The 20,524-nt window shown below is 42.3% G+C and overlaps 1 protein-coding gene across 1 annotated transcript in view; it reads right to left on the minus strand.

Annotated features, from left to right (window-relative positions):
- CROCC2 (ciliary rootlet coiled-coil, rootletin family member 2) overlaps positions 1-19,659 on the minus strand; it is a 118,998-nt gene extending 99,339 nt beyond the window's left edge. The window contains exon 1 of the mRNA XM_060242145.1: positions 19,580-19,659. Within this exon, the coding sequence (XP_060098128.1) occupies positions 19,580-19,633 (54 nt within the window). The 5' untranslated portion in view covers positions 19,634-19,659. The remainder of the gene's footprint in view (positions 1-19,579) is intronic.
- Between the last annotated feature and the right edge of the window lie 865 nt (positions 19,660-20,524).

A 20,524-nucleotide genomic window follows, 5' to 3' on the forward strand; every position in this document is an offset into this window, starting at 1 on the left:
GATCTCTGAGCCAGTCTGCGCGCCAGCTTCCCTGCCCAACCAGCGGCGATTTCTGGGCTGCGCGCCAGCCTCCCTGCCCAGCCGGCAGCGATTTCCAAGCTACACGCTAGCCTCCCTGCCCAGCTGGTGGTGATCTCCAGGCTGGGCTGCACGCTGACCTCCCCGCCCAGCTGGTGGTGACCTCCAAGCTGCGTGCTGGTCTACCCTTCCCGGGGGTCACTGAGCTGGGTGGACCACGCTGCATAGCAGCCTCCCCAGGGTGGTTGGCTGGCGGGGGGGTGGTGGTGGTGGTGGTGATGGTCATGTTTTAGTTTCCTTTTCATGCTTTTGTTCCCTGTTTCTGTTTTCCTTTCTTCTTTCTCTTTCTTTATTTTCTTTTCTCCCCCCCCAATTCTTTATTTCCCTTTATTTCCATTTCTTCCTCCCCCTTTCTTTATTTTCTTTTCTTCCCTCTCATTTCTTTATCTCCCTTTATTCCTCTCTCTCTGTCTCTCTCTCTGTCTCTGGAGCCTGAGTGGTGGGTGTTGTGAAGGACGGTTGGTGGGGTATTTGGGTGCCTTGGGTCTGGTGAGAGCAGCTGCAGTTTCTGCATGAAGGGAGGGAAGGAGAGGTAGCAGGGGTGGGGGGTGGGAGCCAGTTTCCACCAATTCAACTTCCACTTGATTATCCCAGATGGTTGGGCCTAATATGCTAAGATAAGGGAGTGTGGCCTAAAGTGCTAACGAGTGCCTGCTCGCCCGTGAATGATGCTATAAGTTTCTAAGTGGCCCTTGGCAGAAAAAAGGTTCCCTGCCCGTTTTATGGGGTAAGAAAGGGAATAATCTCTCACTCAAAATGCTACAAGAGACTGATGCAGCATGCTACTCTTCTCTGGTCCTATTTCTGATATTCTCTGAATCACCTTCTACTTCCTATTTATCCACTATGAAAGTTATTAAGACCACTAAAAAGATGTCTTCATCCAAAATATATTGTTAATGTTTGGGCAATTTTCTCACAATGTCATTTATCACATGATCATTACGGAAGCCTTTTCCTATACGTTTTAAAAAGCTATTCAATGTACAAATCTCAGTAATTTACTCCACTGAATGATTCTGACCTAGTACCTCATGGTCCAACAGACATCATAGTCTTTCAGCCTCTTATTGCATGCTGTTTTCACACAGGTTTATTTGCCACAAGTACAATTTGGGAAACACAGCATTGTGGTGTTTTTGTGCATCACCCAGGTTTTCCTTAACTTTTCTGCAGTCTTTCCCAAACCTGCCTGGCTGTGATGTTTTAGAAAAGTTTGCAGCAAAGCCAGGCTCATTGCCATGTGGGTGGGAAACTCTGGATTTTCATGCAGGATGCTGGGCTTCCTGAGTTTTTTTTAAAAAATTGCCAATTGGCATATCGATGTAGTAGTATATCAGTATTTCACATACTGCTTTTTTAAAAAAATCTTTTTTAAAAAAAGTCATATTTCTATATTGCAGGAAGGGGAAATGGCTGGGGAGACAAAAATCTAGGGAAATGCACTTTCTTAAAGCTATGTTGCCACTGAACTGCATTGACAGACAAAGCAATAACTTTTGAAGGAAAGGGCTTCCACACAAAACAGCCTCATATTACATCTAAACTGTTTTGTATATGCAAAGCTGCATGAATGAAACAGCAACTTATTTTGCTTTTAAGTACCCAAGATCACAATCACATGATAAGGTAGTTTATACGTTTGGCAAACACATGAACATCAGTGATGAGATCATGGGGGTACAAAATGACACAAAAAACCATGCAACTCAGGATGGCAGTTTAGATATACCCTGAATATTCCAGAATGCTGGAAGTCTCACTGGGGGGCCAGCAAGCTGAAGATGAGTCCATCTTCATAGGGTTAGGGTTACAGATCAAGACACCCTTATGTTTGAGATAAAATTAGGGTTTGGTTTAGGGTTGGGTAAATGTATCTTTCATATAATACTGAAAGGTATACTCTTGATGGGGAAAATACTTCAATGTTTCCCCATTCTCCATTATAGCCAATGGGAATCATTACAGTGAATGGGAATCATTACAGTGAATGGCAGCCTACCCCTGTGGGGATGGAGGCTCTCCTGTGCTGAAGCAATCCAACAGTCTCCAAAAATCTGTTATTTTAAGGGTTAAGTAATCCTGAAGGGTTAGGTTTAGGTTTGGGTAAGAAGTATCTTTCATATCATACTGAAAGGTATACTCTTGATGGAGGAAAAAATTCGATTTTTTCCATTCTCCATCATAGTCTATGGGAATCATTACAGTGAATGAACCCATAGGGATAGGGTTAGGGTTACGGAATGAGACACACTTATGTTTGGGTTAAAATTAGCGTATGGTTTAGGGTTTGAAAATTTATCTTTCTTTTTTTTTTTTAAAAACAGGTTTTATTAGACATTTCATAGTTCCATTTACAGATAATTCACACAGCAGATTCTTGTCCTGCCATTTCTTCCCCCTATCCCCCCACCCCCACCCCCAAGGAGCGTCTAGGTAATATCTAACAAAATTTTTATTCCTTATCTTTCTAATATATTTATCCATTGGTATAACTTATTCCAAGTCTTTCTTAATTCTTGCATATTGCCTCCTCTTAATCTAACCGTAAGGTTATCCATTTCTGCAGCCTCTAACATCCTCTGTACAAATTCATCCCTGGTTGGTATTTGGGAATTTTTCCAGTACTTAGCGTAAAGAATTCTGGCGGTAGTGATTATATGTAGTAGAAGTTTTTTATCATATTTGGTTAAATTTCCTTTACATACATTTAGTAGGTACAACTCTGGTGTATGGCAAATGTTAACTTTTAATATTTTCTGTGCCCAGGTATTTACTAAAGCCCAGTATTTTTTTGCTATTTCACAGTTCCACCATATGTGGTATAACGATCCCTTGACCTTTTTACATTTCCAACAAGCATTAGAGTAATTGGGATATATCTTGCTTAGTCTTTCTGGTGTTAAATACCACCTATGTGCCATCTTATAGATGTTTTCTTTAAAGAGGGCCGATCTTGTCAACTTTAAGTTTTGAGACCAAATTTTCTCCCAATATTCCAATTCAACACTATATCCAAAGTCTCGCAGCCACTTGATCCAACTTTCCTTTACCACTTCTCCCATTAGTTTAATTTCTAATAGCCACTTATATAGTCTGGAGATGAGCTTTTGTCTGTCCTCTATTATGTTATCGAATTCTGTGTTTGTTTTAATAAAACCCTTTTCTTTGTCTCGCCCATATTTCGATTTAGTTTGGTTTTCGAGCCACCAGTCCAGTTTGACATTTTCATTCAATATCAAATTACAGTCCACATCTAGTAAGTTTCTGTAGTTGGAACTGGCACCCCAGTCATATAAGTTTGGATGAGAAGAGGCCTCTACTGGGGATAGCCATAAAGGCGTCTTAGGATAAATCATGTTTTTATACTCTATCCAGACTTTATATAATGATTTTCTGATTTCATGTCTATGGAATATATTCTCTCTATTGGGAGGAGTATACCACAAATAATGGTGCCAGCCTCTGCTTAGTCCGGTGCCCTCTAATATTAATAATCTCTTGTTTTCTAATGTAAACCAATCTACTATCCATGTCAGGCAACATGCCTTGTAATATAAATTCCAATCGGGCAGGCCGAAGCCTCCCCTGGAGACGCTATCTTGCAGTATTTTTAATTTTATTCTGGGCTTTTTATTTTGCCATATATATCCAGTTATGAGCTTGTTCAGTTGGACGAAAAAGGATTGCGACAGTATAATCGGTATTGTTTGGAAGAGGTATAGAACTTTTGGTAAGATGGTCATTTTAATCGTGGCTATTCTCCCAAGCAATGAAATCTGTAGGTCTTTCCATCTATTTAAATCCGTTTTGATTTCTGTAAGGGTTTTATCGTAGTTATCCCTTTGGAGGGTTTTTAAGTCATTAGAAAAGTGGATTCCCAAATATTTAATTTTCTTCTCATAACAAAATCCTGACTTCTTTTCCAGCAGTTCAATCTCTTCCTTGGTCATGTTCTGTACTAAGAATTTCGATTTATGAAAATTAACTTTAAATCCGGAGATTTTCCCATACTCTTCCAAAACTTTCATCAGAAATTCAATTGAAGTCATTGGTTCTTCAAGTGTAAGGAGTAAATCATCTGCGTATGCCCGAACCTTGTACCTTTCTCCCTTGATGTTGGCCCCTTGGAGTGCATCTTCCTCTCTTATTCTTATTAGTAATGGTTCCAGGGTGAGTATAAATAATAAGGGGGATAGTGGGCATCCCTGCCTTGTCCCCCGTTCTATTTTGATCGAGTCTGACAAATTTCCATTAATATTAACTCTCGCACTTTGGTTAGAATAGATAGCTCGAATTAATTTGATAAAGTTCGGACCACAACCGATGGTCTGGGCAGACTTTACGATGAAGTTCCAGTTTACATTATCGAACGCTTTTTCAGCGTCAAGTGCAATTCCGGCAAACTGCTTTCCTGGGTGTAGTCGATAGTATTCTAATATGTCTATAAAAAATCTTGTATTTTGCCGTATTGCTCTGTCGGGGACAAATCCCGTTTGGTCTTCATTGATTACTGTGTGGACAATCTTCTTCATCCTGTTAGCCAGGATTGTTGCGAAAATCTTGTAATCTGAGTTCAAAAGTGAAATGGGTCTATAATTACGTATATCCATCGGGTCCAGATCTCTCTTATAAATTAATGATATCACAGCCTCATTCCATGAGGGGGGAAGTTTGGCAGATTCCTGGATCTCCTCTATCAAGTATTTATAGGGGACGAGTAAGTTCTCTTCAAAAGTTTTGAAAGCTTCAATGGGTATACCATCTGGCCCGGGGGCTTTGTTCGGTTTCTGCATTTTCAATGCCTCAGTTATTTCATGCATTGTGATATTACTTTCCAAGTCCTTACGATGTTCTTCTGATATACTCTTGGTCCGGAGCTTGCTAATAAATTCTTCCTGGGTCTGAGGTGCGATTTCTTGTCTTTTATATAAGTTTTGATAAAATCTTTGAACAATTCCATTTATTTGGTCTTTTTCGGTTACTTCTTCGTTGTCTTCATTTCTAAGCACTCTTATGGCCTTCTTCTCCCTTTCTTTTCTTAATTTGTATGCCAACCATCTGCTCGGTTTGTTGGCGTTCTCAAAATAGTTTTGTCTGGCCCATGTTATTTTCTTCTCAAGTTCCTCCATTAATAGCAAGTTTATTTCATGTTGGGTCTTATATATTTTAACTAATACTTCTTTAGAACTTTTATTTTTTTGTTGTTTTTCCAGATTTCCCAGCTCAGCCACTAAATCCTTGTACGCTTTCATCCGTTCTTTTTTCCTTTTGATTGTATAGCTGATCGCGATCCCTCTGAAGAAGGCCTTGAACGTATCCCAGACTATTTGTATTGAGGTGTCCTTTTTTAAGTTGCAATCAAAAAACATTTTGATGTCCTTTTTTGCTTTCTCTAAGAATGCTTCTTCTTTTAAGATTTGTGTATTAAGAGTCCAGCGGGGTTTATTTACTGAGTCTTTCAGGATAATCTGTATAGGGTTATGGTCGGCATAAGATCTGGGATTGATGTTCGCTGCGATAACCGACCATCCTAATGAAGCTGATAGCCAACACATATCCAGCCTGGACCAACTGTTATGTACATGGGAGAAGTAAGTAAAGTCAGTTGTTTGGGGATTTTTCATCCTCCATACATCAATCAGGTTATATTCATCAGCAAGCTTAAAAAAAGATTTCGGGAGTTGAGTTCGAGTTTTCCTCCCCTTGGTGTTCACATATTTCTTATCTTTATCAATGTCTAATATGGCATTGTAGTCGCCCACAATACACAAGTTCTGTAAATTGCAGTTTATTAGTCTTTCATGGAGCTTTGCAAAGAATTGTTCTTGATTATTGTTCGGGGCATAAATGTTAACCAAAGTTATTTTTTTCCCGTTTAATTCCAATTCGATCATTATAATTCTTCCGATTTCGTCTTTAAATAACAATTTAGCTGGTATTGATTCTTTGACGTAAATGGCTACTCCTCTTTTCTTCTTTGAGTCACATGAATAATAGAGTTGGCCTAGTTTTTTGTTCTGTAGATATTTTGTATCGCCCTCTTTTATATGAGTCTCTTGTAGGCATATTATTTGAGCTCCAGTCTTCTGTAGTTGTAGGAACAGTCTTTTCCTCTTCTTGGGTTCGTTAAGGCCATTTATATTCACTGAGAAAATCTGAATTCCAGGTTTTGTCATCATTTCACCGTTGAATAGTCATCTACCGGTTTTTTGTGTCTTTTTTGGGTTTGTGATCTTGTCTTTATTCTTTCTTTTTCCTTCTCCCGCTGAACTCTTCCTTCCTGTCCTTTATGCTCCTCTTCTTCTTCTTCTCTATCTTCTGTTGAGTCAGAGTCTTGGGATTGTCCCTCTATCTGTTTCCTCCAGAAGTCTTCCGCTTTTTCGACTGATGATATGTTATATCTATTGGATTGATACATGAAGAAGAGTCCTTCTGGAATTAACCATTTGTATTGTATTGACTGTTTCATGAGCCAGCTGGTCAGTTTTTTATATCCAAATCTTCTTTTTCTTATGGACCAAGGGATGTCTCTTAAGACTTTAATTTCTTTTCCCTCCCAAATCAAGGGTTTTCTTTTAATTGTACTCAAAATGTTTTCACATGTCGCAGTACGAATGAATTTAACTTGAATTTCTCTGGGAATGTTTAATTTTCTAGTGTATGCCGAAGAGACTCTTCTGGCCCACTCGATTTCTGATCTGCCTTGCTTCAAAAATTCTTGTTCCTCTTCTGAGTTTAACAAATCAACAATCTTGTTCTCTACATTCTCATCTTTTTCTTCAGGAAAGTTTAGGAATCTTAGAATATACGCAGATTTTTCCATTTCGAGTCTGGCGACTCTGTTTTCTAACTCGGACACACTGGCCTTATTTTCTTGTATGTCTGCAGAGGTGATTTCTTCTTGATCTTGGAGATCCCTGACTTTAGCTGAAAGTTCATGCATTTGTTGGGTGTTAACTAGTAACTGTTTCTGAAATTCCACAACCTGCTCATTAGTTTTCTTGATCTCGGTTAACAATTGTGTCCTGACTTCTTCCAACGCTTCTTGATTCTGTTTGAATCCAGCCGTCATTATATTTTGGAGCTTTTCTATTGGATCTTGGTTACCTATAAATGTTCCAACTTTACTCCCCCCAGGGGGGGTGGCTTGACCGAGTTTTTTAATTTTGGCTTCCATTTCTAGTCTTCTTTCTTAATATCTCTCCCAGTGAGCTACTTAGGGATAAGTCTAAACAAAGCACCTGAAACCTCTAGGATGGTATGGACTCTATCTTCTGCACACTTAGTCTGAATCTATTAGGTTTTGAACGCCTGAGTCTGCTCTGACACCAGTAATTACCAGTAGTTACTCCTCAAGCTTCAATTTCAAGCAACTAAGACAGAGCAAATTAATATCACTAATACCAGTCTCAGCAGCAATAATCAGTAGTCAATAATCAATAATCAGTAGATATTGGTCATAACATAAATCAATAAATCAGTAAATCAATCAATTAATTAATCAATCAACTCATCCAATTATTAATTAGTCGGTAAATTGATTTAGTCTAATTTAGCCCAATTAATCAGCTACAGAACCCTAATTATTCAGCCCAAACAGTTCCCACAACCTTATTGCTCAGTATACACTTAATATAAAATGGGCAATCCCCCTCTTAACTTATATTCTTGATTACCTTAAATAAACAAATTATATATATTCTACAATATGTATCCTAATAGAATGCCCAGTAGCCAATAATCACCAATAGTCTAATTTTACAATCCCTTTTCTTCTTTCTTCTTCCTTCTTCCTACAAATCTTCTTTTCTTCTGATCTTCTTAAATCTTTCTTTTGTGTAAACCGTCTTTAACCACTCTTCAGGGAAGGTACAGCCGCTGGATACAGCTAAAAACTGTCCCTTCCCCCTTTACACCATCTAAACTCTCCAGCCGACCTTTTCCAGTCAGTTCTCTTACTTATACAGCCTTAGTCCAGATAATCACCAATAGTCTAATTTTACAATCCCTTTTCTTCTTCCTTCTTCCTACAAATCTTCTTTTCTTCTGATCTCCTTAAATCTTCCTTTTGTGTAAACCGTCTTTAACCACTCTTCAGGGAAGGTACAGCCGCTGGATACAGCTAAAAACTGTCCCTTCCCCCTTTACTCCATCTAAACTCTCCAGCCGACCTTCTCCAGTCAGTTCTCTTACTTATACAGCCTTGGTCCAGTTTTTCGTATTCCGCTGTCTGCTATGCCCTTCTAAGTGCCTTCTTACATAGTTCTCTCTCTGCCGACCGTCGCCATCTTAACTCTGAGAAGGTGCCGGGGGGGGGGTTCTCTACCGTTCCAATCTGTCGTGTCAAAAGTCCATTTGTCAGCTCAGTTGTCGGCTAACAGTCTCCTATACTTTGTTTTAAAGTTTCTGACACACTTGGCAATATTATAGGCAAAGTTCTGTTCTTGGTTTTATTTACTAGCCCCCCTTCTTTTCTTAAAGTCCCTGCTAAGCCGCGCGGTTTCCCACGAAATGGCGAATCAAGAAGTTTTCTCCGGAACTTTCTGTTTCGCTTCTCAAACGACCTCACAGTCACTAAAGCTACCACCTTCGTTTCCAACCCCCTCTTATCTGTTCAAGCTTCTCTGTCAAAGTTATTAGAAATTATAGAACAAATAAGGGGAGCCGCCAGATCTCTCCCTTCTGTATCAAACGTACCAAGTCTCACTGTCTCCGCCTCGGCAGCCGTCCGCTGATGACACCCGGCTTTTTTTTCGCCCGCCGCGTCTCGGTTCTTCGCCTCCGTTCAGACTGGCTGCAAGACTTGAAAGTTTTAAACTCCAATTCAACGAAAAGGCTTAAATTCTTACTTCTTCAATATCTGTTTCGTTATCCAATTGGGTAAAAAGAGAAGTTGGAATTCCGAGTCCTGTCTGCTCCTTCCCGGCGGCCCAGTTAGTCGCACCGGCGTTGGAAGGCTCCTGTCAGCGGGAAAGGCTGAGCTCTCGAGGGAAGCCTCCGCTTCCCCCCAGATTCTCTGCCAGCTCCTCAGACTGAGAAGCGTCCCCAGACGCTTCTATTAGGGGGTATACAACGAGGTATCCCCCAGGGAGCCTGCCAAAACAGGGTGTTCAACGGAGCTCCGTGAACAGACCCTGCTTCACAGCGCCATCTAGACTAAAAAAAAAAAAAAAAAAAAAGAAAATTTATCTTTCATATCATACTGAAAGCTATACTCTTTGATGTTTTTCCATTCTCCATTATAGCCTATGGGAATCATTACAGTGAATCGGCCCATAGGGATAGGTAGGGCTCTTTTTCTAGCAGGAGCTCCTCTGCATATTAGGCCATGCCCCCCTGATGTAGCCAATCCTCCTGGAGCTTACAGTAGGCCTTGTACTAACAACCCTCTAAGCTCTTGGGAGGATTGGTTACATCAGGGGGGCGTGGCGTAATATGCAGAGGAGCTCCGACTACAAAAAGAGCCCTGGGGATAGTGTTAGGGTTACGGATCGGGACACACTTATGTTCGGGTTAAAATTAGAGTTTGGTTTAGGGTTGGGTAAATGTATCTTTCATATCATACTGAAAGGTATACTCTTGATGGGGTTCCTTAACCCTTAAAACATTTGATTTTAGGAGAACATTGGAATCCCCTGCTGAGCGTGCTTTTGGCACTGCTGGGAAAGCAAACCCACCCTTGTGGGAATGAAGGCCCTCCTGTGCACCAAACGACCAAAGGAATCCAGTAATCTCCAAAAATCTGTCGTTTCAAAGGTTATCATACTGAAAAGTATACTGTTGTGGGAGGAAAATTTTGGATCTATTTCCATTCTCCATTATAGATAATGGGATTCATTACAGTGAAATGCCCGACAGGTCAGGGTTACGGTTCCAGTCACAGCTAGGACTGGGTTACAGATAGGGTTAGGTTTAGGTTTGGGTAAGAATAATCTTTAGGTTTGGGTAAGAAGAATCTTTTGGGTAAGACATATCTATACTGAAAGGTATACTCTTGATGGGGGCAAATTTTCGATGTTTTCCCATTCTCCATTATAGCCTATACGAATCATTACAGTGAATCGTCTCATAGGAACTGGGTTGTTGTTGTTTTTATTATGACTATTATTATTACTATTAGTTTATTTATATTCTGCCCATTCCCCCATTTGGGGGCTCAGAGCGGAATACAACATAGATAGCAATAAAATCACAATCATATTACAATCATAATAAAAAACCAGTTACAACCTTTAGTAAAGTACAACAGGATAGTCCAGCAAGATGACATAACAGAATACCATAGCAGGATGGCACTAATAGCACAAAAGAGTAGCAGAGCCGTACAGCAGCACAGTATAGTAGGGGAGGACAACCGATCTAATAGATGGATACCCGTTGCCTTACCCAAAAACCTGTCAGAACAGCTTAATTTTACAGGTGCTAAGAGATTCTAACAAGCCAGGCAGGGCCCGGATCTCCATAAGGAGCTGATTCTACCAGTCCTGGCCCTAGTATAGGCAAGACAGGCATCTCTTGGGCCGGGGACTGTCAGAAGATCCTGGGAGGCCCAACGAAGCGACCTCCAGGGCATATATGGGAAGAGATGGTCCCACAGGTATGTTGGTCCCAGACCGCGTAAGGCTTTGAAAGTCAGAACTAACATCTTGAACTGGACCCGGTACTGTCTCGGCAGTCAGTGCAGGCCGTGGTGCACCGGCCATATGCTCACCTGTACTGGTGATGCAGTCAGCAGGTAAGCTGCCACATTCTGCACCTGTTGCAGTTTCCAGATCAGTTTCAAGGGCAAGCCAGCACAAAGCAAGTTACAGTAGTCCAACCTGGAAGTAATCACTGCATGGGTCACTGTAGCCAGGTCTTGGAGGGACAGATATGGTGCTAGTTGCCTGATCTGCCGTAGATGGTAGAAGGCAGACCCAGCAGCCGCTGTGACCTGGGCCTCCACAGAAAAGGAGGCATCCAGAATCACTCCCAGACTCTTCACCTGTTGGGCCGGCACCAAAACAGCACCATCCAAGACTGGGAGCTGGATGCATGAACCCATCCCCCCTCAACTCAGGTATAGGACTTCTGCCTTGGTTGGATTTAACTTTAGTCGGCTCTGCTGTAGCCATCCAGCCACGGCTCCAAATGCCTTGGACAGCTAATCAGGGGCGGAATACGGTCTGCCGTCCATTAACAGATAGAGCTTGGTGTCATCAGTAAATTGTTTAGAGGAATATTTGATGGAAATGAATGGCAGCATACACAGTTTTACTGATTAACTGACTTTTATTATTGCATACCATCAAGACTGTCATTTTTTAAACCATGTTGGTTAAGTAGTACCTGTACTCATTCCGTTCAGTACTTTGAGCCTCAGGGGAGGAGTAGAACAATATACTTTTAAAAAATAAAATTATAGTGAGAGGAAGGGAAACATAAAAGGAAATATCTTGCATTAATATTTAAATTTTCAGTTTTCACACATCTGAAGCAATACATCCAACCTTAAGGAGAGATTATGGTTATCCTGCTTTTTAAATACTCATCCCAGGGTATGCCATGGGTATACTAAAATATTCTCAAGCATGAGGATACTATGATAATTTTTAAAGATCAACTCAGTTTTAAAAAATACCACTGTATTTTTGTCTGAGGTTCCCAAGCAAACTTACTGTCACAATTTCCTTATTTTGTTTAACTCATTGTGCTGCCCTCTCTCCGAGTAAAATGCAAATAATTGTAACGGTTGTGCATGGCATTAGTCCAACAAAACCCAGGAGAAATTGTACAGAAAGATCTAAAAACTGACACCTGGGTTCCTTTAGAGTATATTTACAATCATACCCGATGAATACTAACTGATCTTGGTAACAGCATGATAACCCTGATAGTTACCGCTGCTCAAAAACATCACTCAGACTTGCAAATCTAAAAAGGCCAAGTTACAAACTTGATTTTAAAAAAGTAAAGATGGTACTTCCTTTCTCTAATAAACTAATTTTAATTTAAAATCCAGCCCAACATTTCCAACACCCTAATATATCCCTGGGTGTCTCTAAGATTGCCTGTTTTTACACTGATCCCTCTGTCATTTTACTATCAGTCTGATCTGCAGTAATTAGCAGGTAATGTTATTTGCCTTCATGTCATAAAAAGTGTCAACTGCCCATAGGGTTGCCAAGTCCAATTTAAGAAATATCTGGGGACTTTGGGGGTGGAGCCAGGAGACTTTGGGGGGTGGAGCCAGGAGACATTAGGGGCGGAGCCAGGAACAAGGGTGTGACAAGCATAACTGAACTCCAAAGGGAGTTCTGGCCATCACATTTAAAGGGACAGCACACCTTTTCAATTCCGTCTTTCCTAAATTGAGATTAGATTTAAGGAGGTTTTGGAATGATGATACTTTGAATTTAATCTGTAAATTTGATTTATTTTATTTTTAAAACATTTCTATGCTATCTTTCCACCCAAAATAGGGTCCCCAAGGGGTGAAATACTGTACATTGAGGTCAAGGAGAGTAAATTAGCTTTGACTATCCAAAAAAGAGATCTTGGGGTCATAGTACAAAACTAAAAAAAAAATATCATCTTGACACTGAAAAGGACGGAGTCAGTGTTTTTATTAGAAAAGGTACAGTGATCCACCCTAAACCTGCTAGTGGGGAGAATGGAATATAAATTTGAATGCAAGAGAGAGAGAGAGAGAGAGAGAGAGAGAGAGAGAGAGAGAGAGAGAGAGAGAGATGTGTTTGTGTGTTTTTTTTCATGCAAGGAAAAGCTAAAAAGGCTGGTGCTTTTTAACTTAGGAAGAAAAAGATGAGAAATATTATTAACATTATGAATGATGGTTAGAGAGCAAATAATGTGATTTATTTCTCCCCCCCCCCCTATTACTGGATTGAGGGATTATTCAATGAAAGTGATAGTTTACAGCACAGGAGCCCTATTTGGGTAAGAAGTGGGCAAATTGACTAGTATATAGGCCCATAGTTAACTAACTAGCCAACCACTAATTATGCTCCTGTTTTTGCAAAGAACATGTTTGGGAGTGAAGCTTACCATTCACTCAATGTCTGCTTTCTTTCAAGCATCCTGTATGTTCACATTGATTGTTTTTTCACAATTCAAAATGAACAGAATTTTGAGTGGTTTTGCAATTCAGTACTGGGTTGCCAAGCGCACGTGAGGACCGGCGCCTCCGCTTCAACCCCCCCCCCCAGGTTGTGCGGCTTGGGAGGGACACCCCACTGGGAGGAAACCCCGAAAATGCGCCCAGGATCACCCAACCTTGCGCCCTGGGTGCAGCCACGCGTCCTTTCCCCGGGGGATCCTCTTACCTGCCCTGCTTCTAAAACTTGCAGCTGCAGCGGGCTGTCTGCCCCACGCCCTCGCCCGGACCCACCCAAGGGGGGGCACACCAAGCAGGCTCTCCCAGGACGAGCTGCGCGCCCGAAGGGCTCTTAACTGCACCATCTCCTCTGTGGGCAGGCGCTCTCCTCCCCCGCCTCCTCTGGCTCCGGGCGGCAGCGGCGGCTTGAGTTCCCCGGGGCCGGCGAAGAGCACGGCCTCTCAGGCCCCCAGAACTGGCTTGAGCTGGGGTCCTTGGAGAAGAGGCAGCGCAGCCCTGCTTTTAAAACTTGCAGCTGCGGTGGGCTGTCCGCCCCACGCCCTCGCCCGGCCCCACCCAAGGCCGCCGGCCGCTCCACAGCCAGGGGGGCACACCAAGCAGGCCACACCAAGCAAAGAGCGCGGCCTCTCGGGCCCCCAGAACTGGCTTGAGCTGGGGTCCTCAGAGAAGAGGTAGCAGCGCAGCGGCATGGCCGCTGCGAGATGGGGCGGCTCGCCACGCTGCTTGGCGCCATTTCCCCCCTCTCCCCCCGCTTCCGTTTTTTTGGGGAGCGGGGGAAGAGGCTGGAAATTCTGGGGTCCCCCGCCAGGGTGGGAGGGTTGGGAAGCCTAACTGCCCAGGAGTCATTTTGTAGAAAAAGAGGTGCCAGAGCTCATTAGCATAACTCATTTGCATATGCTACACACCCCTGACATCAGCGGAAGGTGTACTAAATCAGGGGTCTCCAACCCCCGGGCCATGGACCAGTACCGGTCCGTGGCCTGTTAGCAACCAGGCCTTAAGTTGTATAATTATTTCATTATATATTACAATGTAGTAGTAGTAATAATAATAATAATAATAATAATACATTGGATTTATATCCTGCCCTCCACTCCAAATCTCAGAGTCTCAGAATGGCTCACAATCTCCTTTACCTTCCTCTTCCACAACAGAGACCCTTTGAGGTGGATGGGCTGAGAGAGCTCTCCCCAGAAGCTGCCCTTTCATGGACAACTCTGCGAGAGCTATGGCTGGCCCAAGGCCATTCCAGCAGCTGCAAGTGGAGGAGTGGGGAATTAAACCCAGTTCTCCCAGAAAAGAGTCTGCACACTTAACCACCATGCCAAACTAATAGATAGAAAGTATCATCCCAAAACTGTGCCCTCCGCAAAGTCCCTGGAAAAATTGTCTTCCACAAAACCGGTCCCTGGTGCCAAAAAGGTGGGGACTGCTGTACTAAATTATATCAACTCAGCATCTCTCTTAAAATGCTTCTTGAATTATAGTGGTCATCCTAAAACCTTACTACCATCATACTTTTTGAATTATTTTCTCCTATGTGGTCACAGTAGCATGATGAAGATTTCCATCTGCCTGCTTTATATGTTTTGGTTATTTTCCCGTTTTTTTGTGGGAAAAAATATTAGAAAGTTTGTCAAATCTTAGAGTTCAGCAAAATTCTCACCAAGGGTTTGAACAATGGAGCCCCGAAGCAAGTAATTTTTTTGGGGGGGGGGGGAGTAAGAAAGAAAGAGCAAGAAGCAAGTATTTTGGAGGCAGGGTAAGAAAAAAAGAAAGAGCACAATAAAATTTAGAGGTTCCAGTGCTCTGCTCCTGTGAGCTCCTGCCCAAAATGAGGCCTGCAACTGCCTATTTCCACTCATTAAACCTCTACTAACATGAGATGGATTGACTCAATGAAGGTTGCCACGGCCCTCATTACGCAAGACCTGAGAATGGCTGTTAACAACAGGACATTAGTTCACAGGGCCTTCATAAATTGAAAGTGACTTGACAGCACTTAACACACGCACACACAAAGTGATAGTATTTCCCCCTGTCTAGTTGGCAACCTTAGATGTCCCACTGCCAACTTAAACTAGTTCTGTGCCCCCAAGGGGGCAGTACACTTCTGTGTCTTCAATGGCAGCCCCAGTTGATAAGATTTTTTTAAATTCCAAAAGCAATTTTTGATATGCAATAAACCACGTGAAGTATCTCACACTTAGGAATAAACTAGATTGTTCACTACTAAGTTTTCTGACACACACCATGCCTCTAGCAACTGCATATAAGGCTACATTCTCAACACTGCAAATCCCAGGACGTATTTGTACAGTTTCTGTCCACCACAAAAAAAGCACAGAGCTACTGCCAGAAAAAAGGGAGACCCCTAAAATCAACTGACAGATTTATTTCCATTTCTAAAATAAGTATATTATGGTGTTGTAATATGTAAATATGTTATTGTTAAAAAGCTAGACCGTTAATTTGAAAAAAACAAGATCTTTCATTATTCAAAAGTATTGTTTAGCCCTTGAAAAGCTGTTTCTGAAGTAATATTCTTATCCCACAGGAGAGCTTTGGAATGTTTTCTGAAGAATAACAAGAAAGATGTATGAGCATGACATTAGATTCACAGAGGCTCCAAGATAATATCTGAAAAATCCATGCCAATCTTTTAATTTTAGTGTCATATTTTCCATAGCATTTCCAAAAGGGGTGTGTGTGTGTGTGTGTGTGTGTAAACTTCCATTAAAACAGGTCCTAATAGTAGATGGGTAAAAATATCCTGAAGGAAATGTGGTTTTATAACGTGATCACATCCCTTTAACAACTCATCCATCCCCTTTAAACCATTTAAATATCCCCCTCCCTTTCAAAACAACAGATGCCACATGTGAGCTAGAAAACTGCAAGATCTGCAAAAATTCCAGTGGTGTAACTGTAATAGTCAGGGCCACCTATCAGCAAAGGCATTGACTAAAACACTTTGGCTGGCTAATAGGTTTCAGCTGTAACATGAAGACTGTGAATAGGACCCATGGAGATAGCTACTCCCTCTGCAGCTGATGATGTCAGCACAGCTGGGGCAGCTGCAGAAAGAGCAACATTGGAGAGGTACATGCAAGTCAGTTGACAGTGACAACTTGTGAGAAAGGCTAGGAAAGCAACAAACTGCCCACCAATTAACATAATGCTTTGCAGAAGTACAAACTGATCTCCTGTGAGGAAACAAAACTTCTCCTTAGTTTTCACTAAGACTTTATCCATTGCTCCCTCTCAAAAAAACTGTCTGCTTGAAAACTTTTCTGCAGATAAACTGGATTTTAACAGTGGGTCTGCCTTCCAATGCTTCCACAGGTAGAACCTTAAGGTCTTCCTCAGAGTCTGTCAGAAGAGCATAATTTTATTTATTTATTTGGTAAATTTATATTCCACCCTTTCCCATATGCACTCAGGGCAGATTACAGTCAGAATAAAACAATTAAAATACAGCAATAGCTTAATAATATTCAATTAAAAAAACATAACTCAATAATTTTTTTGGCTGTACTAGTTAATGATGAGCTGTTGCCCAGGACAGCCTACTCAGCCATTGAAGCTACTCTGGCTTCAACAGAAAAGTCTGAAAAAGGGCAAAAAGAAAGCCCCTTTAGAATGTATTTTAAATACCCTGCCATCTAGCTTAGCTGAAGACATTGATCTGGGTTTCTCTGGAGTAGCTAATTAGTAATTTCAGGGAGATATCACATTTTAAAGTAAATGCTGGTAATTCTCAGGTTGATAAAGCCTGGATGAACTGTCCTTTGAAACAGAGTCCTTGCCTGACCAATCTCCTTCCTCTTTGCCAGAGCTGGCTGCTAGGGATCCTTTAGTTGAAGGCGGCTCCCCCACTTCTGACTCTGAACCTTAGGCAATTCTGTTTCTAACATGACTCATCTTTGGATCAGATCTGGCAATGCAAGAGGAGGATCTTCCTCAGAGACTCCTTCACAACAGTTGGTTTTTGTCTAAAACCTGCAGATAATTTGTTTGTCTTCTGCTAGCATAATACACATAAAACACACTCCATCTTTCCTCAGATTTTGTAAAAGATCTGTTTCTCAAATAGGTTGTTAATTTTGCCAGTACTGCATATTCAGCACGTTTATTTTCCCATTCTTCTAAATGTGGACAGATGTCTAGTTTGCATTTTCCTATGTAAATAGTTCTAGCTGCTGTCTCCGTATGTTTGAATAGCTCTTCTAAAAATTTTGGTAATTTGTTAGGCAGAACACCTAGTAGCATAAATTCCACTGGAAATTTAACTTTACTATATTCTGCATTTTTGGTATATTTCTTTCCAATATCTTTTTGCTTTTTCACAATTCCAACACAGATGAAAGAAGGTTCCATCTATGTCTTGACATTTGCAGCATTTTTCTTTGTAGTTTTTATAGGCTTTCTCTATGAGATTGTGTGACTCTTTCCCACTGCTCACGGTGGCCAATAACACTGCAGAGAATCCCCTAGTGCTCAGCAATCTGGAAAACAGGGCTTCACAACTGCTTGTCAGTTTCAGATCAGTTTCAGTTTCAATAGTGGATTCCTCCCCTCCCTTGTCTGCATTCCTTTCTGTTCCCTTTAATTCAATCAACTAACACTAAAATGCATGTGCAAAACCTGAGCCTTGAGGCTTTAATGGAAGACACTTGCTGGACACTACTGTCAAACTGCAATGGGGCAACTGTACATTTTGAAAAAACCTTTGGATGCCACCTCCACATGTCACAAGTGATGTTTCCAGGCCTCGGATTCAGTAGGAGCTCACAGGAGCGCAGCTCCTGAACTTTTCTGAGGGTTTCCCTTCCTCCTCCCCACCTTGTCCATTGAATAGTAGGTGCAGCTGCATAACAATCCCTGGATGAGCTCCACCACCTATTTTTCTACAAAACGACCCCTGGATGTTCCACCACAATTTAGAAAAGTGTGGAGGTTTAAAAATTGTAGCTGCAGAATAAATACACTGGAGGAAAAATAATGGTGCGTAAGGTGGGCACAGAATCCAAAGCCAAGATTAAAGGCTTACTGCTCTGAAAACCTACAGTAAGATGTGTGCATGTATTGAGCCAAAGATAGAAAACTGATGACAGGATCTGTATATGCTGTAGATGGGTGGGAAGGAGAAAAAGAAGCAGGAAAGGAGAAGAAGCTCTAGGGGCGTTCATGAAAAGGAAAGAGGGTACAGTAGGGAGGGGAAAAGGAGATGCCCCCACAAATCTTTCAGGTCCCCTATTTGTTTACAATTTTGAAACTACCAGCTTTACTCAATAATGTACTGTCAATAGCATGTATTCATTGTTAATTTTATGAAACAATGAATTTATAGAAATTGAAAATTTTCCACCCCACATCTCTGTGTGTGTTCCCATTGGAATTCAACTTGACTTGACAGTGTGGGCAATCCAATCCTAAAGTTGTGCGCCTATGCACACTGATTTGCTAGTAAGAGGCATTAAACTCAGCGGGACTTCTAGGCAAGATGTTTAGAGGAGAGCAGAAAATCTATTTCCCTCTTCGGTCTCCTTTATGTAGCCTCTTTTGTCCCACACGTCCATTTCTGACACTTTACTGCCCTCTAGCGTCATCTAAAAATGCCAAAACCTCCAGAAGGAAAACTTCTTATACTCACCCCCCCCCCCCCCACCCCCGGTAATAGCTACTCACTACTACTCAGACGTTGCACGCCATTCACAGCATCTTGAGTTTGTTCTGAGGACCACAAATAGCGCAGAAACCAACCAATGGACACAAAAAAGGCTCGAAATATGGAGTTTAACAGGCCATCTCTTGCCAATTTTCCCGTGGGATCCTTAGTCACAGTAGAATGCCTATACACACAACTGACATCTGGTCTTCCAGGATTGCAAAGGATAGGAAGGAAGAGAAAAAGATCAGTCTAATCAGCTGGCCACAGGTTTAGCACAACATCACAAACTTACCAGACCGCTTTAATTTATCAACTTTTCTCATTGACACGTCCTGTCGCCAAATATATTAGTACGTCTCCAAATTTGCACATTTTTCTAGGAAATCGAACCGTGATCTAACGCAGGAAAGGGGAAACGGCCACGAAAGAGATTTCTTTCTTTTAGCATCCCTAAACCTCGGCTCCGCTGTGTTGAGGGAAACGTAACACTTTCACAACGCTCGCCGTTATTAGTATGCATTTAAACATTTGTCATCCCACGCTCTACAGCACAAAATCTTGGGGGGGGGGGGGGGGTGTTCATCACTTACTCTGAAACTGGGAAAGAAAGCTACGCACGGCACCACCCATTCTACAGAGCCACGTCATTGAACTCAAAATGCTTTTTTATACTGGAGTGACTCCGCATACTATGACATCTGCAGACTGACCTGGATTGCGGCCTCCAGTCTCAGTCTCGGCTTCTCCTCACTCCCCTCGCTCATCGCTCAAAAGCCGGGGCAAAGAAAACCCAGCGCAAACGGAGCCTCTTTCTCTCTCGAGTGCCTGCACACGCGGCCAGATTGCAGGCTTCTATCTGAAGCCCACGAGCGACCCTCCCGAGGCAAGGAAATCCCAGGCCTGGAGCGTCCCCGTGCACCGCTCCGGATCCTCCTCGACTGCCTTCGAAAGTAGCAGAGGCGCGTGGCGGGGCCCGGCGGTGGTTGCCGAGGCGACGGGGACGCTGAGCTACAGCAGTTGCCGTGGGGATGCAAGGCGGACCCGGGGTTTCCGTGGAGACAAGGCAAGCCAAACTATTGCACCGGGCCTGACTGAGGAGGAAGCGGGAGGATTTCTCTCCCCGTCAAAGTAGGCAAGGAGTCTAGGAAGCTCCGGAGTCACCTTCACTGGGATTATAGATGCGACATCACACTAACGTTCGCTTTTTCTGCTCTTTTTTTTTTTGCGGAAAGATGGATTTTGGCACTCAAGCGGTAGTAATAAATCCCACAATGTGTGCAGTAAGATTAATGTTCTGCCCATCGATTACACATTAGTCTTCTATTTATTTATTTACTTTCGATTTATATCCCGCCCATTCCAAAGGACTCAGGGCGGCTAACAGGCTGCAGCCCTAAGAATCAGGGCTTTTTTGTAGCAGGAATTCCTTTACCTCCTTTCTTACAGGGCCAACTTCGGGGAGGGACGGTGGCTTAGTGGTAGAGCATCTGCTTGGTAAGCAGAAGGTCCCAGGTTCAATCCCTGGCATCTCCAAAAAAGGGTCCAGGCAAAAAGGTGTGAAAAACCTCAGCTTGAGACCCTGGAGAGCCGCTGCCAGTCTGAGTAGACAATACTGACTTTGATGGACCGAGGGTCTGATTCAGTATAAGGCAGCT

The sequence above is a fragment of the Heteronotia binoei genome, chromosome 6, assembly GCF_032191835.1.
Source record: "Heteronotia binoei isolate CCM8104 ecotype False Entrance Well chromosome 6, APGP_CSIRO_Hbin_v1, whole genome shotgun sequence".
NCBI lineage: Eukaryota > Metazoa > Chordata > Lepidosauria > Squamata > Gekkonidae > Heteronotia > Heteronotia binoei.